The 27828-nt window shown below is 47.9% G+C and overlaps 1 protein-coding gene across 5 annotated transcripts in view; it reads right to left on the bottom strand.

Moving 5' to 3' along the window:
- The window catches only part of PSD3 (pleckstrin and Sec7 domain containing 3), a 113271-nt gene extending 85646 nt beyond the window's left edge, over positions 1–27625 (bottom strand). For 3 of the 5 annotated variants that reach the window (XM_082337181.1, XM_082337179.1, XM_082337183.1), the window contains exons 1-4: positions 27544–27622; positions 21031–21242; positions 14275–14383; positions 271–1345 (exon numbers count right to left, since the gene is read on the bottom strand). In XM_082337181.1, the coding sequence (XP_082193307.1) occupies positions 271–1345; positions 14275–14383; positions 21031–21072 (1226 nt within the window). In that variant the 5' untranslated portion in view covers positions 21073–21242; positions 27544–27622. Of the gene's footprint in view, positions 1–270; positions 1346–5096; positions 5425–14274; positions 14384–21030; positions 21243–27543 lie in introns of those variants that run through there. The other 2 variants (XM_082337180.1, XM_082337182.1) reach the window with 2 other exon arrangements.
- Positions 27626–27828: the final 203 nt, after the last annotated feature.

The following is a 27828-nucleotide window of genomic DNA, read 5'->3' as shown; positions in this document are numbered from 1 at the left end:
GCCATTACTCTGCAAACAGCAAGAGACATCTTTACGTTTCCAAACCTGAGACAGACTTCAAACTTCAGCAAGGTGGTGTGGGCAGGGTTCAGTCCCAACTTCATGCACTAGCCACCACCAGGCATGAACTGCTACCATTGCCACCACGCCGCAGGCAGCAGGCAAACATTCGTTGTTTGCCATTAGCTCCTAAAGGGGTAGGAACAAGCCACGTGCTTGGGACAAGAGAAACCCCGCCTGCCCCCTGAGCCTCCGCAAGTGCCATCTCACCTGCCCTGGCCTCTCACTAGCCCAGCTGTCTCCTCCTCACCGCGGTTCTTCTTGTCCTTCACAAAAACTTCATCTTCCCCGCTTTCATGGAGCAGCGCCAGAGGAGTGGCTCCAGAGGCAGCGGGTCCCAGCCTCGGGTCCTCACAGACCTCGCTCCAAGCGCTGTCCGGCGAGGAGACCAAGCCTGGGAAGACCATCGGTGGCGCAGGGTGGCTGGACGTTTTGGGGAACGCCTTCCTCTCCACGGACACAGACTCCAGCAGCGAGTGCTTCTTTCTTCTCTGCTCCTCGGCTTTTTGCAGCCATAAAATCTCCACCCCTTGAAATTCTACATGTTTGCTCACAGCTGCCTCTTTAGAGAGCCTCCTCTCAGGACCCATTTGCATTTTGCCTTGACTGTACGCTGAAAACTCCTCAAAATGCGCCCACCCCTCCACTCTGCTGGCTGCTTCCAGGTTCGTCACAGATGGTCTATGACAGCTTGTCTCCTGCGCTGCGTGGACCTCCTCAGCTTTATTACTGATGGCTTGCAAGGACTCGGACTGCTTTTCTCCAGTCCATATTGCAGCCAGATCTTTCTCTATGATCAAATGCATTTTTTCCTCAGCTGTTCGTTCAGATGGAAGAGGCATGTCTGAGGGTTTTTCTTGGCCTGCTGGAACTGGTTCTCTGGCTGCCTGCACATTTTGGCTGCCAGTAACGCTCTTTTTTTCCATTTGCGTCTCCAAATCAAGAGAAGTATTTGCTCTCTCTTGCACCTTTGCTGCTTCCAGCCGTCGAGAGATTTTCATAATCTCTGGCAGGTTACCCGCAGGTTGCAAATCTTCTTCTGGGGCGCGCAGCTGCACTGCCTGAGCATCAGGTCTCGAACTGTCTGCAGGAGCTGCACGCTGAGGAAGGGGCCTGCCAGGTGCCCGGTGGTGACCGCCCCGTCTGTCTGGACCGTGCGTCACAGGCTCTGCCTGGCGCAGCGATGAAGCCCTCGGCCCGTCTCCGCTTGGCTCTACGGTGCCATACTCTGGAAATTCATTGATGATGGTATGAGGGAGCAAAGTGCTGCTTCCATGGCCACTACCTGCAAAGAAAAAAAGAGAATGTGGGTTTATCTACCGCATGCATAAGCAACAAGCCTGACCTCCCTTCCCAGCCCTCTCCTAACAGAGTAACTACACTCTCCCCTGCAGGGAAAATACCGTTTGGTTTAACTCACTTCTGCACGCTCCACACTGCAGTTATCCAGAGCTGGTCCTTTTACATAGGAGTTTTTGGGCAGCCCTACTTTGGGAGTGTGCACTGCCGAGGAAGGAATGCCAGAAATGTCTACTACACTTCAGAAAGGGTCCCAGTGGCCCATGAACAGTCTGAGGCCACAGGCCAGGCGCAAAGGCTGAAGAAAGCAGATATTCAGAGGTCTGACATCCATCCACAGCATGTGCCATACATCTTGGTTTTATTTAAAAAAAATGTTTTTAGGTCATTTTCACTTGTAGAGATTAAACACTGGGAAGATAATCAGCCACACCCTGCATATTCCACAGACTTGACAAAACCAATTGACTAAATTACAAAGCAATTAATGAGCAATTCAACTTTCTGCCAGCACTACCCTCTTCCTTTAACAACTCAGGTAACTGAAGGTCATGTTGCAGTGATGTACGCATACCGAGCAGTTCATATTTTCTGTTGCAGCAAACTCACGGCTGCACAAAAAGCTTGCTACCCCTCCCCTCCTCCTGCTGCTTTTCCAACTGATGCAAACAAAGCAGGAGCGAAAACGGATGGTCCCATTTTTTCCAAGCGCCGAGCACCCAGTGGCTCCCATTGTTGTGGTGTAACAGAGAACCAGCTGTCCTCAGAGGGACCTCATGGATTACACAATGACAGATACTTGGCCACCTTATATTACAGCCCAAGGAGGAACTGAGCTTTTGAAAAAAAAAAAAAAACCAGCAACAGCTGCATTCGCTGCACCCTTCTGGAAAAAAATGGCCTGGAGTATAAAAAAGTGCTTTAAAACAAACAACGGGGGGGGGCAGATCCAAACACCTACTCTGAAAAATGTCAGGGGTGACAGCTCTGAAACCAGACACCAACTTGCATTCAGACTTTTTGCCCGGCTCGAGGTGCACCTCTAGGTGCTGAGTTGCAAACCGATCCCCATCCCTACTCCAAGCAGGCTGGCCACAAGCCACTTCTGAGGAGGAAGCCATGTAGTTGTGGTTGATGATAGGATGAGTTCAAGGTGAAAGGGAGGATAATTTAACGCGAGCTCAGCACCACGCTAATGTGGCTATCTATCTGCCGGTGGTTTGTAAAGACGAGCAGCAGCTCGCTATCCAGTATATCTAGCCACAGGGTAAATACCACACATTGTGTGTGGTGCAGGATCAAAGTGACAGACTTGGACCATGCCAAACCACAGTCTCTCCCCCAGTAGGTTCTCCAGATATCTCCATACTGTTGATTTAATCACTCCATAATAAAACTTCAGTGGGTCAGGTTTCACCTAGATGACTTGGTTGCTGTTGAGGACAGCGACTGGACAAAGCAGGGACCTTTTCTCTGCTGCAACGTCCCAGGGAGCTGTGAGGAGCGTGGATGCCCTTTCCACTTCTGCATCACCAGCCTGCCTTCATGGCAGGGTTTCCAGCACACAGGTGTGGGTGCAGTGGGGCAGTCTGAAGAAGACAGCGAAGTCTCTCTCCTCACGTGAGCCTTTCCAGGCATGGTGCTTTTTCTAAGTGCCCGAAGTCCGAGACAAACAGCCCCCTTTGCACACAATTCAGCCACGCAGTGCTTGGGTGCATCCCAAGCCCAACCGCTTCATGGTACAGGTGTCAGGTTGCCATTGGGACACAATTCCACCAGGACGGACTCATGGATGAGAACGATGCAACGTCCCTACACCTGCACCGGGACCAGCCCAAGCCAGCAAAAGGCCCTGGGTCCACACCCCACAGCCCTGGCCTGCTCTAATGCACAGGCATTAGTGCTTGCTGCTCCCTCAGCACATGTCCAGAGATGGGATTTTTTAAGAGAGAACTGCTGATAGGGAGCCCATCACCATAGATGCTAATGTAAACCCTTCTCGGTGGACACAGCTCCACCTACAGCAACTCTCAGCTTGCAGACTGGCAAGGAGGAGGTGCCCCAGTTGGGACCACCTCATGCCCCCAGAACCCTGGGGCAGCAGTGCTTGGCCATGCCACTGCCTGGGCCACACACTCTGGCTGCATCCCGAAGGAAGGGAATGCATAGTGCCCCAGGAGCTGGGACCCCCCGCGCCTCCCTCCAACCCACGCGCCCCACCTCGCTGGAAGGAAGCCCGGAGCATCGCCCCCTCGGCCCCCCGTGGGGCTGGGATGCGGCCAACGTGCGCTGGAGGCCAAGGCCTGACAAGGCACCGCACACAGACCCTGCCAAGGGGCCAGGCTTGTCTCTGCTAATTGCTATCTTAGCTTCTGAACTGACACGAGGGAAACAGAGGCGGCTTTATTTCTGGCGGTGAATGCTAAATGCACTGCTGCGCGTCCCCATCTGCCACCAACAGCCGCTGCTGACGGCAGTAAGCAATTCCGAGCAAGTTTCTGATTTACTTATCCTCCTGAACTTCATCCCAAGCAAACTTTACCCTCTGGCAAGCCCAGCAGACTCCAGAAGAGGTTCACGTACAGAGCACATACAGAGCACATACAGACATATACAGGCACAAAGAGACGTGCAGGAGAGTGAGCGTGCACACAGGTACTCCTCTCTGCCACGCTTGCAAGATATGTTTCACCTGGGCAAGAGAGAAGCACTTTCACGGTAGAAATTTAAGGCCTTTTCTACAGTGATGCTTCCCTGGATGCTACCCTGCTCTGGAAGGACTGCTGCTGCCGCCGTATGTGAGCACAAGTCAGCGGGATTCTCGCCTTCACGGCATCCTGCAGAACATCATTGCCTAATTCACTGCCTGATTAAAAAAAATTCACATATGGCACCAAAGCAGCAGTCTGTCCCCATTACATTAGGTACCACCATGCACATGACTGCCCAGGTCTCCACTCCTTGCAGTAAACCACCACCAATTGCCCTCTCCCCGCTCCTAAAAGGTGCAAAGCCTAACCCTTTGCTTGGAGAGCTATTTCAGGTACCAGAGCTTACAGGAGCTTGAGCTCTTTAAGGGAAACTCCTCCCTTATTCCCATCCACCACCACAGCATCATGTCTTGCTGCAGCTACTGGCATATCCTGTCCAACCCCATCCCCCAATATGACTGCATTACAAACAAGGCTAGAAAGGCAACAACAAAATGTAAGGACCGCACTGAAGATGAGCAGGGAAAAAAAATACCCATCACCAAACAAACAAAGAAAGGACACACACTCTCAGGTAACACCAATTTCTACTTTGCATTGAAGGTGGCTTCTTTCAACAAAGAAAAGAAAAAAGGAAAAAAAAAAATAATTAAACGGAGAGAGAAAAAGCTAAAATAGTAAGGGGGTGACTGGCTAGAAAACTGAGACCGGGCAAATATAACCTAACAGCAGTTGGCAGCTTTTCTGATGACTAGACGTTGAAAGAATTCATGATTTAAATCAGGCATAGATATATTTCATAGGTAAATAACCATTCCATGTCAAGCAAGCTTGTCTACAGCATAATAAAAGGAAATTCTAGGAAGCAAAACACAAGTTACAAGCATAGACAGACATTTTGTTTACAGGTACATTTTACAAAAGAATGGTGTGAGTGTCTTTCTCTATACAGTATATATATATATATATATATATAAGCTAGCTCAAGAAATCAGATATATTTGCTTGAACAGTCTCCTTACTCACAGAGGTTACTGTAGCTCCAGCAGTTACCCATTGGTCAAAGAAATAAAATGCACAGATCATCAGTTTATCTATAGCGATACCAGCTAATTCAATTGCTGCTGTTCTAGTCAACGGGAATCAAAATAGTTTCAAATTTCCTGGCAGCTGCTGCCCTGCACTGCACACAATGATGTAAATGGATGCTTTCTGAGTATTATGAAACTGATGGGGGAACTGCAGTCTCATTCAGTCTATCGCAGGAGCTAAGGAGTCCACCTTGGCAGCTTGCAGGGGGGAAAAAAAATTTCCTCCAGCGAGGCTGCCTGACGGTATGCCAGGGAGACGGCTGTGCTTAGCTGCCGTTTATTATAACCGCGTCCGTAAGGGAAGAAACGGGCAGAATGGCGATGCTGAGAGTCGTGTGCTGGTTTCAGAGCGCAGGGCGCCTGACGGCGTTTCAGCGTTACTGAGCTGGAAGGTTTCACAAAGCAGCCCAGTCATCTTGCATTTTATTTCTCCACAGCTCCTTGCGCCGATCACAAGCAGCACGTGGGTGAGCCTGCATGCAGCATCACACCAGTTATGCTTTCTTGGTACCGGCATTTCTTGCCATTATCTGTAAGAGGCAAATTAGGGCAAGTAAAAACAATGCGTGCCTTAAGAGGAGAGGAACCTCTAGGTGACAGAGCTTAATGAACAAATCGCAGGATTTATGGCATTATGTCATTATTGCAGCCTGCCAGAGAGGGGGGTCACACGCGTCTGCTCGTCCTGCACTCCCTCAAGTTACAACTTCTGTAGTTAACTAAAACTATTCTGATTTATAAAGCAGTGCCTGCACATGCCGAGACGGAGCGACCTCCCCCTATGAGAGGGGAGGGATGCTTCACAATCACTGGCAGCCTTGCGCAGCAGCCATTTTTCCAAATGATGTCATTCTCCATGCCGTGATAAGTCCTGCCTGGCCGGTGGAGGTCCTTCGTTAGCCAAAGCCAGCGGATTAGCATAATGCAAGCACCATGCTTTTGTAACTGGACTGCAAACGTCCGCACCAGACTGGGCGCAGGGTTTTCTGCACCTCGCAGCCACTCCAGGCTTTTTGGGCAGTTTGCTTGCCTGGGGAAGCGGAGCCTGGCCTTCATCCCTGAAAAGTTACACCGGCATTATGTAAAAACAAAAAGTTGGTGGAAACGGGGAAGCTGAGTGAAGGCCGGGGTGGAGCAGAGGGAAGAGGTAGGGGAGAGTTGCCTAGAAAATAAGCCCTGGTTAAATGCCTCTGCTGCCTTAGCAGGGAAGGTGGAAGGGAACAGAGATGCGCAGAGGTATGGCAGAAAAAGTGGCCGTGTTGGCTGAGATCCCTCACCCCAAAACAGACGACTGGAGGGGGAGCGGGAGGTTTGACGCAGACCCAGTAACTTGCGCTCACCATGCCTGAACAGCCAGGCAGTGGTGTGGCAGCCAGCAGCTCAGGGTTACTCAGAAATTAAACTGACCGGTTCAGGGAAGAAAATAATCCCCCTGCAAGCACCCAGGGGCAGCGTGCCGCTCCGGAAATCCCGCACTCGCGGCTTGCTGCACGCTGGGAGAGGTTATCAGAGAAGTACTGCTCACCGCTGCTCTTGCATAGTTCCCTAAATTCTGGGGGTTTTGGGCAACCAGAGGCTGTGTTAGGTGAGCCTTCAGTCTGCCACAGAACAGCCATGCCCACACCAGGTAAACTCATCACGAATCTCTCCACTAGCCAAGTCGCAGTGCCCAGAGTCGGGTGGTGATGTGATGCCCGAGTGGTCATGTCTTGAAAAACAGAGAGTGAGAAAAGCTGCTAGGTTAAGAATGTAAATCCTGTCCATTAAGAAAGCAACGACCAAAGCAGCATGTAAAATACCCAGGTCACTGTATATCTGTCAGACTGTGTGTGTGTTTTTTTTACAACTGCAAACCTTCTAACACTGTTCCTTATGGAAAGCCTTAGGTAAGCAATGCTGTGACTCGGTTGCATATTTTTTTCCCCCACAGATTTTAACTGTTTCCAAACCGCACTGAACCAAAAGTCCTCCAGGGAGCCCCGCACCTTTCCCCCAGCTGCGGGAAGGATGGCACCTTGCCGCAGCAGCTCACAGGCCTACAGTGAGCTCAGAACAGGACAAAGTCCAGAACTAATATGCAGCACGTGCTGGGAGGGTTTAGTGTGTGGGGGATTATCCACTACAAATTGCTGTATGGGCCACAGATGGTCAGTGAAATCTCTTGGTCCCAAGAGTCATTACCCTGGAAAGCAAAAGTGTGGAGTGAAACAGCTGCTAGCATAAGCAGGAACAGGAGGGAATACAAAGGGAGTATCTGGGCTCCTTATCCTGATGTAAAAATCCGGGTGAGTCTTACTATATTTAATGCACTTTTCTTCTTTAAGGCCCCACCCCCGGGAGTGACGTGGCTGCGAGAATCTCAAGTTTTGGTTTAAGACTTATGTTTGGAAAAGTCTCAAACCCAAAATTCAAAAGACAGATCCAAAAAGAATCTGAAATTTTCTGTTTTTCCACTGCTGTGATTTAAAAAGGAAGTGGGTAACAGGTGATTTTCTAAGTGTAGATATACACAGCGATAGCAAGAATTACTTTAAAAGCTCCCTGAGAGCCTTCAGCTGAAAGAGCAAACTTCTGGAGCAGTGACAGCCCACAGCTGCTTTGAGACTTGCAGCGTCTACAAAGACTACAGCCTATCTGAACCCACTGGTACTTAACGTTACATATTTAAAATATTGTGGTTTTAAAGAATCTTTTTAAAACCCTCAAAAAATCCTTCAAATAGAAAGATCTCTTAAGGTAAGAAATATATTGCCAGACTTCGAGCAAGCAACAATGGCTTAAAAAAACCCACACTACTCACAGATCTCAGAAACTCTGGGCCTTTGCAGCAGTCGCTGAAGAAACTACGCCTATCTGCAGAAAAGGATATCCTTTACTGCATTTCAGGATTCGGGACCAATTGGCCAGGCTAAGAGAAAGCTGGCTAAGCAGTCCTCAAAGCACCCAGGAGCTGGATATAGAGTTACGCGCCCAGCTACAACAAAAATAGGGCACCGAGGGACATGTGTGTCTCCCAGGCTCCGAGTATTTTCCTGCTAAAGGCACGGCTAGACATTGCATGGTAACTTTTCAGCATGGTGAATGAGATTCCCTTCCTCAGGAAGCTGGACAGAGTTAAATAAACAACACAGGGGTCTACAGCAGAAGGCACTTGTTAAAGCGGTGACGTGTGAACAGGAAAAATACTTGCTGTAGCCTGTGATACGCTTTTTCAGTGCGGTACCAGGCCAGAACTGCATCTACCCACATAATTTTAATTCAATACCTTCTCCATGTTCATTGTCAAGCCATCTCCAGCAGCAGGAGAACATGCATCTTTTTCTTCAGAAGGCTTCAGAGATGAGTCAAGGCTACAGCAGGATGGAGGGCTTACGCTGGTGTGCTGCCCCTCTCACCAGGTGATGGGGCTGAAGCCGAGGAGAGGAGCCCACGGTGACAACAAGGAAAAATGCAGCTGTGCCCCACCATACCCACCTACACGGGTCAAATCCGCTGTGTGAACCTCTCCTGTTGTGCCCACTGACCTGGATGCTGCATTTTCCGTCTGCCTGACGGAAGGGAAGGGCCCGACCGCCTCCGGGAAAGCGTTTCTGAGCCCTGCCAGCTTCAGCCGAGCTCAGCCTGTGCCACGTGTGCTCAGAGCATCTGAAGCGTCCAGACACCACCGACAGGCTGCCAGCATCACCAGGCCCCCAAATATTTGTGTGCTCACGTCAGCGCGGCTCTTGGCTTCGGACGACAGCCCACAGACAGGGAGGTAATTACTGCCTTAACTCTGGCATTTCCTAACTTCTGAGTGCTTAATTCTGCACCTTTAAAAAACAATAAACAAACAGCCCATGTTTTAATGATTATTTGCACTAAATCCTTGGCCTTCAAACAACTCCAATGTTTACCAAGTCAAGGATGTGGTAATCTCCTCCCTGCCGCTGTAGGTTATGATAACTTGAACTATCCAGCTTTGAAGTGCAGGTCACAAGACATCCAGTTTCCTCCTGCAGAGCAAAGGACTTTTAGCATAATGCCTCACGCCCCTTTAGTTTTCCTTTCCCTGGGAATGGAAACCCAGACATCCATCACACCACACCTGGTGGCTCTGGAGCGTGCCCCAGCTTTGCCAAGCCCCGGGGAAATCTGAAGGGAGAGACAGCAAGACAGCTCCACCTCACGCAGCCAAGAAGCAGCACAGTGCAACCTGTCCTTCAGCTGCATTAATTCTTCCATATGGACAGTCAGATGTGCTCTTCTGACAGCACTGTAAGAGCTTGCTGCTCCTCAGAGCATCCAAACAGTAGTTCAAAATCACCTGGTTCACTCCATGTTGGAGTGAAAGAGAAGCACCCAGCACGGCTGGTCAAGATGCTGGTGCCAGAGGTAACCACTTCTTAAGAGTGCACAAGCTCAACCAGAAAAGTACCTTTTAATACAGTACCTCCTGAGACTTAAATGTAAAAAGTTAACCTTCTCTTTGCCAACCAGCGACACCAAACATCAGGGATATCTACAAGAAAACTTATTGATTACACACTACTATTTAAAAACTCCTGTGGGTCTTCAGTGTCTCAGAAAATGCAGTGAGGCAGTAGAAACAACAAAAGAAAAGCTGATAGAGTCAAGTATGCACAACAGGATGATGGAATTTTAACTAAGTGTCTGGGGGCACCACAGGTCTGAGCTTTCCGGATTCCAGCCTTGCATGTGTCCCTGGTAAACGTTGCAGGACATACTCTAAAATGCGTATCTGACGTACCTATCCTCACAGGCTCTGTCCACCGTAATTAAGCAATATGAACGTGAAAATCAGGCAGTCCTTCAACCCTCAGAAAACGCAGTTTTGCACCTCTTCTGGAAAGCAGAGCTGCAGAGGAAGATACCAGACCAGGGAGCCCAGACTTTCAGGACTGCCTGGAGATGGAAAGTGCAAGAGATGAAAACACGACAAAGGGTGGTGCGTCAAAACGGACAGCGATGCGGTTGAAGCACTGGGCAGGACTACAGTCAGCAATCTGGGCTAGCGTGAGAACAATGCAATGGGTGAGTGACGGTGGCCTAAGGGCAGTTCTTAGAGTGACGATCAGGAAGGTGCCACATCCATGCAATGTAGGGAGGATGCAGCAGAGCTGGACATGCATGACTTGAAGTGACACAGAGAAAGCAAGCCAGGCCGAAGAGGACAGCCTAGTAAGTTAGTGATACTCATTTTACAGAAAGTTACTGAGGTAATTTTCTTAAGGCTGTTTAAATCGGCATCATAGGACCATGAAAAGGCTTTGTTTGTACAAAAAAAGCAGCCATTGTGTGCTTCCTCTGCTCCTGAAACGAGTTAAAGAAGTTCTACAGCAAACACAATCATTTCCATGATTCAAGTTCGGGAATGGGTGTGTTGCATGGGTTAAAGTATGCATTTCGTTTTCTTTCATGTGTCAGCCCTGGCACTGTTTGACCCCTTGCAGAGGTGATTCAGCACACATTGCCAGGAGAAAGTAATCCTTTTTTATTTTTTTTAGAATTTTTTTTTTGGCGTTCTTTTGGGGTTTTTTGTTACTCAGTTTTTGCTGGCTTGAGCTTGCTAAGCAAACAGATGAGCGCAAGAACTAGCATGAGACAATCCGCAGCAGCGTGTGGCTGGGACCATCTCTTTTGGCAGAAGCAAGCTATTAAATGAGCTCAGTTGCCTCATGACACCTCACTGTACACAAAACAGCAAGTGACAGGCTTTCCAAAAAGCTATTTGTTTCACCAGGAATTCAAAAACAAGCTTCTTCCAGCAGCTGTTGGGAAAGAGCAGATTTGCATAGCAACCCGGGGACTATTTGTACAGGGCTTTTTTGTGAAGGATGAGATTAAACCCTCTGTTACACAGGAGGGGTGAAAGCTTTCTCCTCCTAAGACGCATCAGAGAAAAGACTATTTATGAGTCTTAAGAACCTATTTTCTTCCTAACAACTGTCTTGGATTTATTTTCTGATGTAACAGGAATTATGGGGTACTTGGCTTTCATGTTTACTTAAGCAATTATTTCGTAGCATCCCCCCCACCTTCTTCCCCAAGGAAGCACTTTTAAGGACTAAGTCACATTACTGGGACTTTTTCTTTTCTTTTTGGTATTTAAATGTATTAACTGCAAATTCCTAAAAATCAGTACTCTGTAGCATGCCCAAGCCTAAAGAGAAGGCTGCTCAATAGAGATCACTGTTTCCACAGCCAGTTCCAGAGGAGGGTATGTTTCCATACACAACAAGTGCCCTTTATGTCAACGAGGCTGAGAAGACGTCTTGTCCAACCCAGCCAAATTCAGTTTTTAAAAAACATTTTCTTTTGCTGGAAGGCAGAAGGCTGGGGTTTCGCCAAGGAAGACAGCCAGGCGGCACAGGGCCACGGCGGCGAGGAGCAGCCCCACAAGCAGGGGGCTGCAGGGAGACGTGTGGCCCCGGGCCTTCCAGCGATGCGATGGGGGTCCCAGGGGCCTGGACCTGCTTTTGCTCCAAGTGATGCATCCAGGGCAGAAGGACGGGCAACAGACGAGAGAGGAGAGGAGCCAGACAAGAAGCATCACACAGTAAAGACGAGAGCACACGAGTACATCGGGAATCACAGATATCCCAGGTAAAACCAGACTGAGGGCAGCAAAGGAGAGAAATGAGGAGGAATTGTTTTTAATGTGGCAGCTTTATTAGCATTTGAATATCATCAATGAAACACCTCTTCTACAGGCATCTAACTTTTTTTTTCCCCTTCTCTCACCTGTGAAAATGACCACGAGCTTCAACCTGGAAGGTAAAAACCAGCATGGCAGCTTATTAACAAAGTCTGCCGTCTCCCAGCTAGGCAAACAGAAGTGTTTGCTACAGTCGCCTCCAATTATTCTCCTGTGTTTGTGAACTGGCTTGTCCGATACAAGTATTTCCAATTAAAAAATTTTACCCTCAACAGCATCCAGCAGGGCTTCAGTAATATGGTCGTGGCTGAAAGGGAAAGGATAAACAGGGAGGCAGAAGTAATTAAGCCGTTCAGCAGCTTATGTGTTACATTCTCAGTTTCTGAGGCCAGCCAAGGCACGGGTGAAACTGGTTTGGGTTAGACAAATTAAAGTTCAGCTTTACTGCCCACGGTGACAAGCTGCTCTCTTGATCAAGTTTAAACACCAGTACTTCTGCTGGCCCTGCTCCTGTCACTTGTTTGCTTGAAATCTTTCATACTTTGACCCACGAAAGCATGTCTTCTTTCTTTTAAAGGCAACTTTAGAAAGTAGCAGGTTTGTTTGGATTTTCGGTGGTGTTTTTTCCCTCCCCATCTAACACAGAGAAGGAGAGAGAGACTTGCAAGCACAGCTGCTTCTTCCCAAAACGTGTGTCATGACATATTCGACGTATGTCACTTCAAAGGAAGCCAGGATTTGGTGCACAGAGCCCTGGGTTTGTACTACAGTGCCCTCAGTCGCCCCGTCCTCATTCATCTCCAGTTAATAAGCAGTTAAAACCTGCTTGCTTGACGAAAAAAAGTAGAAGGGGCAGCACCACTCTCATTTATCCATTGCGGTCAAACACCTTCCTGGAGGAGGAGGATGCATTTGTCTGTCACAGCATGAAGCCAGTCTGGGTAGGCACAATGTCACCCAGTTTTCGGGTACAATTCACAAACGTTGTATGTTAACCACTGCTAAATATTTGGAAACTCTCCCTTGAAGTCACTCCCATTTCACTATTTGTTAGCCCCTAATGGTTGTTTCTGATTAATAAAGGAACAGAAGGAGATTCAGAAATAAGGCAAGAAGCAGCACAGGAAAAAAACAGTAAAGTACACACATAAGCCAATATATCTGGCTTAGTCTTTGCCACCCTTTATTTTAGGACTCAGTACTCAGTCAGCTCAGAATACCCATCACATTTGATAATTGTTTTGGTTAGTAATAACAATAGATTCACTTGGATTTATTCGACACAGCATACCTTATTTAATGCCAATCTCCGGAAATGTACTAATGCCTGCTGACAGTGCTCTCACACTGTGTCTCTCCAAACAAGAAATGAGGTCATCATGATTCATGTAATAATCTGATACACATTTTGTGGCAATTTGTAAAATTTTTTAAAATTCCTAAATGAGGACATTTTGGTTGTTTTGGTTTTTTTTCCCCTCCACTCTGCAATTAGGACTTCCCAAGTGGAAGACCAAACTTCAGAAAAAACAGGGAGAAAATGTTTACTCACTTTCCAGACTTCAGTTCTGCTTTTTTCTTTTGCCTTTTTTTTTTTTTCTCCCCTTTCCTTACTGAAGTAGAAGAGCCTACACAGCTTGCTTCTGTACAAAGTGCTGCCCTTCTCTGGCAAGAAGGGAGTCTACTTTAATTAAAAGTGACATTCCAGAAAGTTTGCAATTAGAAAGGATCAAGGTGCAAAGAGAACAGCCTGAGGAAATACTTTTGCAAAGAGGGCAGGGATTGTTGATAATTACAACGAGGCAAGAGAAATAGGTATGGTAACTACATTTCTTTTCCTCTAAGCTTGGACTGCGAAAAGGTAGAAAACGCCCTGTATTTACAAGAAAAGAACAGGAACAAGACTGATCCTTAGGCATAACATTAGATACTACACCTGGATTTCTTGAATTACTAACTGCAGAAGACAGAGCCGTTCAGGTACAACCTCGAGTATCTAAATTAAAATCTTATCTACTTCTAGCTGTAGGAAGAGCAGCATGCAGACCACAGAGGGCATTCCTGGAAGGACCTCCAGGCAGAGGCGGCTGGGTTTCACCATGTGCAATTGCAGAACGCGTGGCTGAAATGACTCCACTGCAGAGAAGTGCTGGGACTCCCTCTGCCAACGTGTCTCCGGCACAGGAGTCCCCGCTGTCACAGCGAGGTGGCTTGGGTGAGCCAAAGAGAAAGGTGGGGGTGTCAGACAGGCAACTGCTGTCCTTTTCTGGGGCCAAACCAGCAGGCTCCTTTGGTCCAGTACTTGCACTGCGGTCCGGCGAAGGGCAGCGTAGCCCAGTGAGTGAGCCCTCGTGGGGTTGTTAGGGGGGAGCTTCTGCAAAATTTTTCTGAGTGGCTTAAGAGATTTTATTTTTTTTTTCTTTTTTTGCACACAATATTAATAAATAGTACTTACCCATTTCCGAAGGCTTCTCTTCTTCCAGGCCAAATAAAAATTCATATTTGGCCTTGGCAACAGTCTGGGCATGAGCCGATACGTCATTATCCCACACAAGTGCTTCTGCCTGTAGAGTCAAAATAAACACAGTTTATCTACCTTTTAGTGAAAAAACAGCAGCAGGAACGTGAAATCCCTTCAGGTGGGCTGTCAGGTAGGATTTTCAAAGCGTTCATTTAACTCTACCACCATCAAGATCAACCAGAGCAGACACAGGCCAACACAGCATGCTTTTGAAGAGCTCGCTTCTCTGTCTTTGAACCCAAGCATTTCGGTATTAAGCAGCAATGTTAGAGCACCCAACCCCTCACATCTTCAGACAGTTTACCTGCTGCAAGGCCAGCAGCACTGGGCAACCATCTCAGTTATACCAGTTAGGGTTAAAAACGCCTAGAGAATGGTATCAGAAATAGCAAATTTGAGTGTGGATGTCGCAAAACTGGGACCCATGGGAAACCCATAAATGGGCCAGACTGTTTCTTTGGGAGGAGACTGGGGTGGAGAAAGGGAGGAGCAAGGGCTACAACAAGGATGATGAAAAATGGGAAAAAGGATAAGGTATGCAAATGTGTGGCGAGTGCTGTCTGAGGGTCCCTGCTGGGCAGCCCACGCCTGACCACCACCATCTAGATCCGGACAATAGCCCAACCTGTTTTATGACCATACCACACAAGTCAAACCTGCTTCCATGGCCAGGAGGTGGGGAGGGGGCACAGGGTGGTCTCCCCAGCTAGCAGGGGAGCATCTGTGGGTACGGATGGACAGACAGATCGAGCATGCCAGTGCCACCCAGGCCTGGTTCCACCAGCACCTTCCCACCGCTTCCTACTCATCAGAAGCAGTTTGACACAGTAAAGGTCCAGCTTCTCAGAGAAGAGAAAGGCTGCAGGACTAAGATTAAAATTAGTTCTCTGAACAGGTGGGGACAAATCAAATCTCCAAGATAAAGCACACACCAGCACTAAACTGTAGTGCAAAACTGTCTGCAGTCGGCATTAAGTTTCCTCCCACATGGGCAAGACAGAGCCCATAATTCTTCTGTCTGAAGTGACAGATGAAATAAATCATTAACTCTATAAATTCTTCAGTGACCTTTATATTCATACCCTATGTTTGAGGCAGCCAATTGTCACGGCATAGCAAGTCATTGCATGGTTCACATTGGCAAAGGCCTTAGCCTACAAAAATACTCTTTAAAAAAAAGAAGCCAGATGGAACGTTCTGCCCCCCAGGACAATAATAACTTCTGTGCAGTTCCACCAAATACCTTAGGGTAAGCGTCAGCTACAAACAGAAATTCAAAGTGCAGGAGACACATAATTCACAGAACACACGGTCAAGGCTCTTTAATCAGAGATGGATGGAATCACAAATCTGTACATTCCTCCAAGGCCAGCTCTCCAACAATTACATTTTCTTACAAGAGCATATTGACAAATAACTAACTTGCCCCCATGCCCTAGAACTGTTTTGCTCCAGGTTTTCCTGGCCTTTTAACCCCATTTCTTCTCCCACCTTTCTGCACTGCACCAGTTCTGCAGGATTTAGTCCAACACACCTGTGTAATAAGTGGGCAGTAGATCTTACGTGGGGGTCTTGGATATATTTATTTACCAGTCACTGGTCCAACTATTCATCACTAGGGCTCCAACGGGTATTTTGATGGACCTGCTAACACTAGCCTACCAAATACTTTGTGATGAAACAGATGAAGGACTTTCTAGCACAAAGATGACTATCACGAGCACGATGGAACGATCTTGGAAGAAGCCTCCCTGTCTCCCCTGCTTTTACAGCGCTGCATTCATTCACAGGAAGGGGGTCAGGAAGGGCTGGAAAAGGAACAGCTGGACCCAGAGCACACAGGAGGAGGCTCTCGGTCTGCAATAGCCTGGACAGGAGTCGCTTACAGAGCCAGACAAAAATTCAGCCTACCCAGATGGATGCGAAGGGATGGGACGGCCAAACAACTAGCTGGTGCCAAATCCTGCTCACAGATGAATGAAATGGAAAATGAAACGGACAGAGCAGTCCAGCTCTTGAGCAGTCAGGAATTTCTGATCTACACACCTCTGGGACACAGCACCTCCATCCCTCAGCCTTGCTCTTCAAGGCTTCACAGACATCTGCTGCACTGCGCTTCCCTGCCAGCAAACACATTTTCCAAGGGTCTATATTTGCCTGTACCTTACCATAAAGCAATGAAGAAGAGTCTGGTTCACAGCACCCTCTGCACCATCCAATAACAGGCAGAAATTAATGGTTAAATTAATGGTTTTTCAGTGTGCAGGGCAGCATTTATCAGAGTTAGGTGCCTAAGCGGAGACTGCAAGACCTTTGTCTTGGCATCTGAAACGGATAACTTGATTTTCAGAAGTGCTCAGCACCGCTGATGAGAATTACAGATACTGGCTTGTGCATGGGAACTGCTGAACCTAACATCTATATTTAGGTTGTCAGAGTACTATAAGGATGTGTAAAGGTAAAGCAGTTCAGAGCCTCCAGATCCAGGCTTAAGGATAAGTTTATGATATTTCACCCAAACAAGAGATATTAAAAAGTGAAAGCAAGAGGGGAGGAGAATGAGGATGCTATGAGGTCAGAGCTGGGTTTTACTGCTGTCCTACCTTAGAGACAGCAGAAAAAACAGAAGAAAAAAAAACACAAAAAAAATCGCCAGAAAATTGGGAGAGAACATGTGCTCTCCTTTTCTTCTTTCAATCTGCCACTCACTCAAACCTTGCAGAAGTCATCATGCCCTGAAACCGGGAGCCCAGAGAAGGGCTGAACAAACATTCACGGCACTTTGCAAGCTGCATTAGCAAGGATTAAATACAAGCAAGATTGGAAGGGATATAAAACTCCTGCTTAAGCCTTCTCCCTCAGATCAAGGGCAAAGAAATCTGCATCCGGGTCAGCTCATTTCATAATTACTTCCCTCAGAGGGCTTTAACCACCACCTTTGATGCATTTGGTGTTTGTCACTGCCGGAGAGGGTGATGCTCGCTCAGGGTATCAATGCCCTTAAATCAGCCCAGCTGTACACACATTTCTCATGAGCCACATACACCCTGTTTTTCAGTCCGATTACGCTCTGGGAAGAGCGGCAGCGAGTTCCTGCCCATTCGTTCACCCCTCGTGTAGTGCTTTCTGCCTGTTTGAACATGTTTGATCAAGCCTACTTCTCTGGGTCATGGTTCTTGGTCAGAAGCTGGGGAGGCTGCATTTGCCTCTCAGGTGAATTTTGTGAGGTTGAGTTAGCTTGGACATGGCAGTCCTCACCCTTCAGACATCCTGCCAACACACTGGACCAGTTTCTGTCGACCTCGCACAAGGCACTGGCATGGGTCAACAGAGGTCCCACCTCGCTGGGCTTCTGTCCCTTGCTGAAGGAGAAGAGGTTGTCTAGGATGTGCCCACAGCGCTCGTGGTGGTTTCGGCTAGCATGGAAAGCGAAGCTGCTGAGTTCGTCTCTCAGCACTGAACTGAACAGCAGCAGGATGCTAAGACCTCGGGGATCCCGCTCCTCCAGCGGGAGCTGCCGAGGACAGGTAAGTCAGCCCGGCATGAAGCACACGCGCTGCCTCTGCTCCGCTCTGCTGCCCGAACGTGCGAACGGCAGCAGAGGGTCAGTAGCCGCAAGGAGAAATCGTTGCCACAAATCACCCTGAGAGGTGGCTTTAGGCAGGTCGCTGAGGAGAGCTGGCTGCTGCCTTTCCTGAAGCCCAGTGTCTCTCTCTGGATGAATTTCATTTCGACTCCAGTCATGAGCTCCCCTCAAACTGCCCCCCAAAAATCCCAGTGGTTTTTAGATAGGCATGGTGAGTCATCCAAGCCTGAAGAAAATGCTTCTCCTTTCTCCATGAAAGGAAAGCACCGAAGCATCCTCTTTTGAATTTAACTGAGGCCCTGGCTGGGGCCTTTTTTGGGACAGCCCCTTTTGGGGGCTTTTTTTTTTTTTTTTTAAATACCGACATCGCAGAGAGCATTAACTGAGGAATACCAAAGTCCTGTTCTCTCACCACCTTTTGCAGCTGAGCCGACAGCAGAGCTGGGCTCCATCTCTGTGGGTCTCAGTGGAAGGAGGTGACATTGTCCATGGCTGCTGGGAAAAGGAATGGGTCGATCTGAGCACAAAGAGCCGGCGTGAACCCCGGCCTCCTGAAGCATTCACACTTAAGGTCATGTGTTTTCTTTGAAAATGTCTAATAAGGAGGAAGTGTTCAAAGGAGCAGATAATTAACCGGCAAATGTCAGTCTGGAGTCTCTTAGACCCCCTGAGAGGACAGATGCTGTTAGACTGGCTTCTCACAGGAGACTTGGGAAAATGGTGCTTGAGAAAAAGCAGAATGGGATGGGTGCCCAAGCTTGAGCGTTCAGGGAGCAAGAGAGAGCTGAACTGCTGGACAGCAGGACAGCAGTCATGCTAAAGGAAAAATATCAGCAGGAAGGGGTCGAAGGACCTTTCATGAAGGGCTGTGAGCCAGGACAGAGAGGTCAAAGCGTCTTCAGGGGGACCCTGCAAGCTTTCTTAATAAAATCCAGCCACTCTCCCCCCCAAAAGAAATGTTACTGCAATTCTTCTAGGCTTACTGAAAAACCTGGAGGGAACTGGCTAGTTGGGATGGGGGTCTCCACAGCTAAGCCATACCATGAGGCAGCCTCAGGGGAGCACCAACATCTTTGGCAGCAAAAAAAGCCAAATGCCTCTCAGCAGCCTATCATATACCCTGATATAGTGAGTTTATGCTCTCAGGAGGAGTTTAAGCATCTACCTTTACCTTGTCTTCTGCACCTCAGGAGCTTCCCCAGAGACTGACAGAAATACAGTAACTGGTAATGGAGTGCTGTGGTTTAACCTGGCAGCTAAACACCACACTGCCACTCACTCACTTCCCCCCTGCCCAGTGGGATGGGGGAGAGAATCGGAAAAAAAAAAAGTAAAATTCATGGGTTAAAATAAAGACAGTTTAATAGGACAGAAAAGGAAGGGAAAATAAAATAATAGTAGTAATAATAATAATAATAATAATAATAATAATAATAATAATAATGGTGATGATGATAAAAGAATATACAAAAATAAGTGATGCACAATGCAATTCCTCCCCACTGGCCGACCGATGCCCAGCCAGTTTTTGAGCAGCAATCGCTGCCCCCCAGCCAACTGCCCCAGCTTATATACTGAGCATGACGCCATGTGGTATGGAATAGCCCTTTGGCCAGTCCGGGTCAGCTATCTCCGCTGTGCCCCCTCCCAGCTTCTTGTGCACCGGGCAGAGCATGGGAAGCTGAAAAGTCCTTGACCAGTGTAAGCACTACTTAGCAACAACCAAAATATCAGTGTGTTATCAACATTATTCTCATACTAAATCCAAAACAGAGCTACTAGAAAGAAAATTAACTCTATCCTAGCCAAAACCAGGACATGGAGCTAGCTTCAAACAGACAAATAAATAAAGGAAAGGCAGGAATGATGGATAAAAGGTTTCCACAGATTTACAACCTTCTCCAGCAAGCTCCCAGCAGAGCAAAAGGACCGTTGAGTCAAGCTGCAAAGCAGTGGTCAAGTCTTAAGGAGTCGCGCATCGAGAGCTCTGCCTCTGCTGTCACCAGACGGACAAACCCCCCAACAGCCTGGCACAACCAGTGGCCAGCCCTTGTTTTCAAGCACTGTTACCATTCCTGTGTGGGCGTGAGCTTAGCAAGCCTCGCTGCTTTCGACAGGTCGTACTAACTGTTCTGAAAGGACTATTTCTGTTGAGCTTTTCTTCAGTCACCTTCCTAAGTAATAGGACGAAATGCAGAAAGCTGGAGTTAAAATAAACTTGCTAGCTGGCGAAAGCTAGTGCACTGACAGCGCAGAGAGACGGCTGGTGCTCACAAAAAGTCCGCTAGCAATGTTCGTAATTTTTACTTCCATGTGACCTCATACACCATGTTTGTGTTTCCTCACACACACCCCCCCACATAGTAATATATGTGTTTGCAATTCTTAAATTAAAGCTTTGGTAAAACAGATTAAGACTCAAAAGAAGGAGTTTTGCATGGATAAATCTCACCTAGAGCTGCCAAAAGTTAATGCTAGCAAAGATTTTGGAAGAGAAGAAATCTCGGCTTGGGTTTTAAACTAATTCCTAACTACCTGGAGTTGCAGGGAGATGTGTAGAGAGCCAGAAGGTGAGGGACGAAGGAAAGGGCTTGTGCGAGGGCACTGCCTATAGCCATTGTGCAGCAGAGAAGTTTGGATTATAGAAAGGGATAACCAAGTCAGCTAGGACTTTTCAGCTGAAGGAAAGAGGCAGCTGAGAGACACATGGCAGAGATGCGCGCAGTCACAAGGGGTCTGGAAAAGGCAAAGAGCAATCGGTGATTCTCCACCTCTTTTAAAAAATACAACAGCCAGAGGACATCAAAAGAAGGTATTAGGAGTCAGCATCACACCAAACAGGAGATGGTTCCTCGCACAGTTTGTAATCAAAACCACAGACCTCCCTGCAAAGCAATGTCATGGAAACCAAAATCCTACGGGAGCTGAAAAGGAGGGTGAACAAGCTCAAGGGATACAAATCCACAACACAGGTAGAAATCACATCCTTCTCATGAAGCTCCAACCTCAACTCTTCCCAGGCATCTGCTGACATCCATGACCACGTACATGCTCCTGGGCTAAACTGACCTTGGGTCCAAACCGGTGCAGCCAGCCACTCTTACCTGCTCACCTGGCTTTGGCATGGCCCTGGACCAGGCGGACATCAGGCTCGGTACCGTCCAGCCAGCTCCGCTCCTCAGTCCTCACTGCAACACACCCCGCATCTTCACCCCAGGAGTTCACCAAAAGGCACCAGGGCACCGCAGGCTTCCCGTGCCGCTCCCAGTGCCGCGGGATGTGTTTAACAGGAGCAGCATCCCGGGAAGCAGTCAGGCTGGAGAGAGCAAAACGGAAAGGGCGCAGATACCATCGGCGCTGCTCTCCCCACTCAAAGGCAGACTTCACAAAAGTTCAGTGTCTGATGAGAGGCTCAATTCAGAAATGAAGCGAAAGAGTCACTGCTTAGAAAAAGGCATGGGAACAGTGACAAAAAATGGATGCCTTAGCAGCATTATCAAGCAGTTGCAGGTAAAATTTGTTTTCAGTCTGGTCGTCTTGTTTTACACCTGCACTTGAGTTTTCCTCCCCTTAAAGAAATGTTTGCTTCGTTGTTTGGTTGAAGTTGTTAGGAAGCAGTCAGCTGTTATACTGAATTAAATGCTTTTTATTATGCAAAGGCTGACACTGTCTGAGCTGTAACTGCGTGAATGTGAACAGCATATTAATTCAAAGTCTGTATGATTACACTTTACCTTTAAAGGTCACTCAGCATTTTCTATTTGCCAAGTCAGTGATTTTTGATGTGTGCTGTAAGGACCTCTGGATGTCTATGCGTTATTTCTAAGGTATGTGCAAGAATCAAAGCAAGCCAATTGAGAGGTAGGCTTCAGCTCTACCGCATGAACCACCATGTTCTTAGATATAAACCATAAAGATAGTAAAAAAGATCCAAAACATTAAAAGCCACAATGCAAGTATTTTTCCTGAGTTATGTCAAACAGCATTGGGATGGGGGCCTGATTTAAGAAAAATTGCACAAAGACAGCATCTTTCACTCAGAGAATTCAGTGGTGCATGTACTAGACATCTTGCATTTACTTTTTTTGTTCAATCTGTTCGAGTATATTTAGCAAACTGACAGACTGCTTCTTTTCAGCAGGTAGTGTGCTTCCATCACCTTTAGGTATCTCAGACGGCAGAAAAATGTTTAAACATGCTACAGGTCTGCCCCACATGGATTTCAACTCCACGGAAGCTAAAATTCGGATATGTGTAAGGGCCTTATGAGCCTACCAGAAGTTATATCTGTATCTTTAAGCAAGTAAATTCTTTCCAAAACCCAAGGCAACATCTGCTGAGGCTTGAGAACTTGCAGGGCACATCCTTTCCCATGTGCTGTACATTCTCTACGTCCGGCCAAATAAGTGCTGGTTTTATGGATGGAAGTAAAGAAGGATGGGATATCGGGAGAGTTCATCTTCCTTTTTCAAATCACTATTACAAATGTGGTTTAAGATAGTATCCCAACATCATTAAAATATTCTTTGCACCTCAAGTTCAGTGAACAGTAAAAAAAAAAAAACAAAACAAAACCCCACACCCAAACCCCAAACCACTCTACACAACAGCAACTGGAAGAATTTACATTTGCAAAGGTATAAAAACCTGCATTTCCTCTGTGGCAAGGGCAAACCGTAGAGCTGTAACACAGTGACAGAGCATGCAAAAAGGTGTATATATCTCCCTTTAACTTAGACATAGCTCATTGACCCTGAATGGTTATTTCATATCACATATTTAAATTAATTTTACAGCTTTCACCTAAATTGTTCCTTCTGAGTCTTAACTAGATTTAACAGAAGTTATTCGGATAGAAATTTGGCTGACGTTTGATGTGAGCCATCTTCTCCCTGGCACAACTGAGGCAGAAGCTAGAAGTCACACCAAGAAATCTCACGTAAGCCTCCCGCTGTGCAAGCGCCGGGGGGGCAGGGGGGTTCTGAAACGATGTTGTTGCAAGAGCAGGCTGTTTGCTTGCTGCGAAAGTGCGAGTTAAGGAGCGTCAGCACCAGCATCCTCGGGCAGCTGCGGCCCCGCCACCAGGCAGTTTCAGCTGTGGCACGAAGGGAGAAGGCACCAAAGGCGATACGTCCCCCACAAGCAGCACAACGTGGGCCAGCTGGCACTACTGTCCCACTGGTGAAGAGGTTAATACTTCTTCTTTTTTCCTTATTAGGCCATAGCGAGTCCACAGACGAGAAAGCTGATGAAAACCAGAACTTGCTGCTACTAGAATTTGTTTTCTTTTGAGAAAAGGGCTTTCCTGGTAAGGGTTCTTCCTTTAATGCTGAAATGCAGCCATATCCCAGGCTTAAGTGCATCTTGCCATCACACTTGGCATTTGTTCAGCCTGGGAGATGCAGTTATTACCCCAATGACACTTCCTGTTTGAAAACTGTTGTAAAAAAATAATGAGCACACTTCGGAGACAAGCCACCTCTTCCACTGTGCTATTTCACGCTAAGAACAGAAAGCAAGCCCCATTCATCGCTTCTGCAAAAGGGGAGGCTTGCACTGTGTAATCTGTGCTGTTTGGGTTGTTTTCTTACCGCTCTCAAACTACTGTATCACAGACTCAAGACGATGCTCTCTTGTTCAGTCCTTTCACCAGGTGCTGAAAAAATTGCTGTGGCTGCGATGTGAAGCGCTCGGCAAGCATGACAGCGACCAGTGTGCCTCTGCCTTGGCACTTCATCCTCAAAAGCCAGCTCCAGCCTAGTCTCCTTAGGCTTAACCCAGTGGTCGTGGCACTGAAAATCTTTTCGTGCAGTTATCAAAGCAAGCCACAGCAAACACCTCGCACTTCCCGTGGACGGAGCTGGTGGCAGAGGCGCTCGGTAGGGGTGGAAATGCAGAGCTCCCGCTCTGACAGACGGCTTGATCTGGTGCCCAGGCAGGTTTGTTTGCTTACAGCATCCAGGAAGTACAGTCAATTCAGGAGCAATTCAAGCTTCAAGGGCTAGTTAAATACCTGAGCTCCTCTGACTCCTGATTCAACCCTGTAGCAACCTAGCCCGCACCCAGAGGGCTGGCCCTCACCCTGCTTTTAAGCCCCATCCACAACCTGCCTTGCTCGTCTCTGTAATGCAGAGAATAAATGCTCAGATGCATTAGCATCCCAGGAGCCTGTGGTCTCTGACAGGAGCTGGCACAACAGCAAGAGGCACCTCAGAGCAAGGAGGGGCTGTGCTCAGAAAAAGCACCTGGAAACATACTGTAGAAGCATACTTCAAACAGTGCCATTCCTGAAAGGAACAGGACACTTACAGCTGGACTGAAAGTGCTGGGTAGACACTTAGAGCTGGTCTCAAATAGCTTTTTTATCTCACGGAAGTGTACAATTTCTACCCCCCCACCCTCATCTCCGTGCAAACAGGAAAAAAGGACTGGAAACAGCCTCTGTTACCATGCGTGACAGAGGACAGGAATCCCTTCAGAAAGAGATTCAGATGTTTAAGACACGAATTGCTCAAGACTTAAACTTGTCCAATCTGTGGCCCCACTTCTCTGCACGGCGACGATCCGGAGGAGCTCTCTATCACACGTACCCCCTCTCAGCCAGATTTGCAAAGGGAAGGACCCCCACATAGTTTTACAACCCACCAGGATGCGACAAACCCCCTAGGCCACGGAGCGGGTCTGGGTGGGAGAGCCAGACCGCGAGATCCCTGCTCCACCAGAAGCCAGCTTTCCATCAGGAACCGTCTGCGAGGGACGTCCCTTCAAGGAGAATGGGTGGCGTGTGTCCCTGAGCCTAGGGATGCCGCTCCCACCTCCTCTGGACGAGCCCGCAAACCCCTCACCAACCAACTCTACCAGCTGCTGCACCCCGGGGATCCCCAGCACCCACGCTGCAGAGCTGACGTGGAGCGGGATACTGTGGCTGGTGGCTGACTGCCCCAACCTTTGAGTTTTGGCAGCAGTTCACAGGTTTGCCCAGCCTCAGCTGGAGCACAGCAGCTTGGCAGATGGCTCTCCGACACCCTGGGGACCCGCCTAATCTTACTCTCCAGATGCTACCCCCTCCCTCCCTTCCCTAAGCCACTACATTGTGCTACCTCTATATTATCTTTAAACCAGCACCGAGCAGAACCCCAGGCTCTAGCTCTCTCTCCAGACCCTCGCAACTAAACAGAGAAACTCCAAAAAGAAACACGTGCAACACCTCAGAAAAAAATCACCCCGGCTCCCAGGTCTGCCAGCCCGCCTCTCCATGGAGCAGGGGTCGTTTCAAGCAATCACCTCTGCTGCATGCGCAAGGACAGTTTATCAGCCGCGGCCAAAGCTCCTCTACACTGACAGCCGCATGTGGGGTGTGACTTGCGCTGCCTCGACCACCAGCCCCAACGCTGAAGCTCCCAGCACTTGGCTCAGAGCACGCCCACGGAGACAACCGCTTGTCTGCAGAGATGCTCTGTGGCACTGGTCCACAGCACTCCTGCAGACAGAATGCCTCTTCATCCCACAGGACTCAAACCCCAAACCATCTCTTAAATCAAAGCTGCAAAACCAAATGCCAAACTTTCCTTGTAAGATGGGAAGAATAGAAAGGACCATTTTGGAGGGGAAGCGGGGCGGGCAAATACTCTGAGTGACATCCAGGTTTTTCAGCTATGCAGCTTGACAACAGCGAAGGAATTCTTGCTGAAAAAAAAAAGCACTAGTGTGTTCATTAGGATCCTCTCTGCTCTTTTCCTTCTCAATTTGATTGCATAGAAATGGCAATAATAAATCAGATAATCTGCTCAAGCACCACTAGCACAAGAGGACCCCTTTCACACAGGTAATTTGTGCAAGAATTTTCTTTACTATCAAGAAGTCCTAATTTTTTTGTTGTATCAAGTTTTGAAGAGAGCAGCGCATAAGTTTCTTGGCCTTGATTTTAACATCACCACTGCCGCAAAGGATTTTCTTATACTCTTTTCTGCAATGAACCAAGGCGGTAGTTGAAGGGAAGCATTTGCACAGGGACTCCTACATGGTTTAACCTCACCTTCTCTCCCACCAAAGGCATACCCCCAAAACAATGTCTCTATAGCCAAACTCTCAGTCTCTCTACATCAGCAGAGCTAGGTCAGATTCACAGCTAGCATTAAACTGGTAACATCTGCTGAAACACATCAACTAAGGATATGACTGATGAAAAAGCATTTGGAGTAGAAAGAGGTTTCTTTCTACTAGCTGAACCAGAAAGGCTTGGATGATTCTCAGCAGCCTATTACAACTGCTTCAAACGCTGGGTGTGCAACCGCCAGTTTCATTAGAAATATTGCATTTGACTTTCTCTCTCTATTTTAATGGCCCTACACACAGACAGAATTAAAGCGTGACTGAAGCTGCAAAAGCAGTAGTAATTGCAGTTGCCTATTACACACCCAGATCGCTTCAGTAACACATGGATGTACTCTGCCTGACAATGTACTAACTGGCACCCTGTGGGAGCCAGGTAATTGTTGTTTATGGCACGGAAATACTGCGTCTATAGGGGAAGTTAGCATCTTTGGTGAGTTTGTGTGAAGTTCAAGCTCATCAGAACTCTCTGTTTATGCTCCCATTGAGAAGCGTAGCTCCAGTCCCCGGCAGCAAGGATGAAGGTAACACCACAATTGCACAGCAGTGTCCCTGTGTACGTTTAATGTTCTAAAACTTTACACCTTTGGTGAATTCATCTCAACCCCACTCCTCACCAGAAAGCACACTGCTACCACTCAGCCAAAGCCACTGGCTTTTTCACAACATCTCACTTAATTCAAGAATTTGGTATGGTTAAGGGAGCTTGTCAGTGCAGCAACAGTGATGATTAGTCAAGTTACATGGGGACAGAAGCAAAAGCAACCGTACAGGATGCAGGTTGGGGGTCCCAGCCCTGGGGTGGGAGCCCCAATGCAGTCCCCCCAGTGCAGCTGGTGTCTCTGGGGATCTAGCAGCAATGAGTGCAGAAGCAGGCTCTGAGTTTTTTTCCCTTAGGGAAGTGTGAAAAGACGGAAGAAAAGAAAAGAAAAGAAAAGAAAAGAAAAGAAAAGAAAAGAAAAGAAAAGAAAAGAAAAGAAAAGAAAAGAAAAGAAAAGAAAAGAAAAGAAAAGAAAAGAAAAGAAAAGAAAAGAAAAGAGAAAAGAAAAAAGAAAAAAAAGAAAAAGAGAAAAGAAAAGAAAGAGAAAAGAAAGAGAAAAGAAAGAAAAGAAAAAGAGAAAAGAAAGAAAAGAAAAAGAGAAAAGAAAGAAAAGAAAAAGAAAAGAAAAAGAGAAAAGAAAAGAAAAAGAAAAGAAAAAGGAAAAAAAAGGAAAAAAAGGAAAAGGAAGAAACAAAACAGGGAAAGGGAAAAAAGGAAAAGGGGAAAAGAAGAAAGGAAAAGGGAAAAGGGAAAAGAAAAAAGGAAAAGGGAAAAGGGAGGAAGGAAAAGGGAAAAGGAGAAGGAAAAGAAAAAGGAAATGGAAATAAGGAAAACGAAAGGAAAAAGAAAAATAAAGGGAAAAAAGGAAAAGGGAAGAGAAAAAGGACAAGAAAAAGAAGGGGGGGAAAGGTAAAAGTAAATGAAGGGAAAAAGCGCCGCCGGCTGCGCGCACGCCGCCCCTTACCGCACCGCCGGCTCCTTCCATCTCCCATCGCCGGCCGCGGCGGGCCGCAGCCGCCCTCCCGCGAGGCCGCGCCGCGCCGTTCCGCGCCGTTCGTTCCGCGCCGCGCCGCGCCGGGCCGGGCCGCGCCGAGCGGGGCCGTGTCGCCCTGCCGGCCCGCGGCGGCGGCGGCGGCGGGGCCGGGCGGGGGGCGGCGGCGGCCCCAGCAGGGCGGGCGCGGCGGGCGCGGGCGCGGCGCGGGCCGGGCGGCGGGGCCGGGCCGGGCCCGGCGGGGCGGGGCGGGGCGGG

This window comes from Platalea leucorodia (assembly GCF_965183815.1).
Source record: "Platalea leucorodia genome assembly, chromosome: Z".
NCBI lineage: Eukaryota > Metazoa > Chordata > Aves > Pelecaniformes > Threskiornithidae > Platalea > Platalea leucorodia.
Note: the sequence above shows the minus strand (reverse complement) of the source record. Positions and strands in the feature narration are given on the sequence as shown.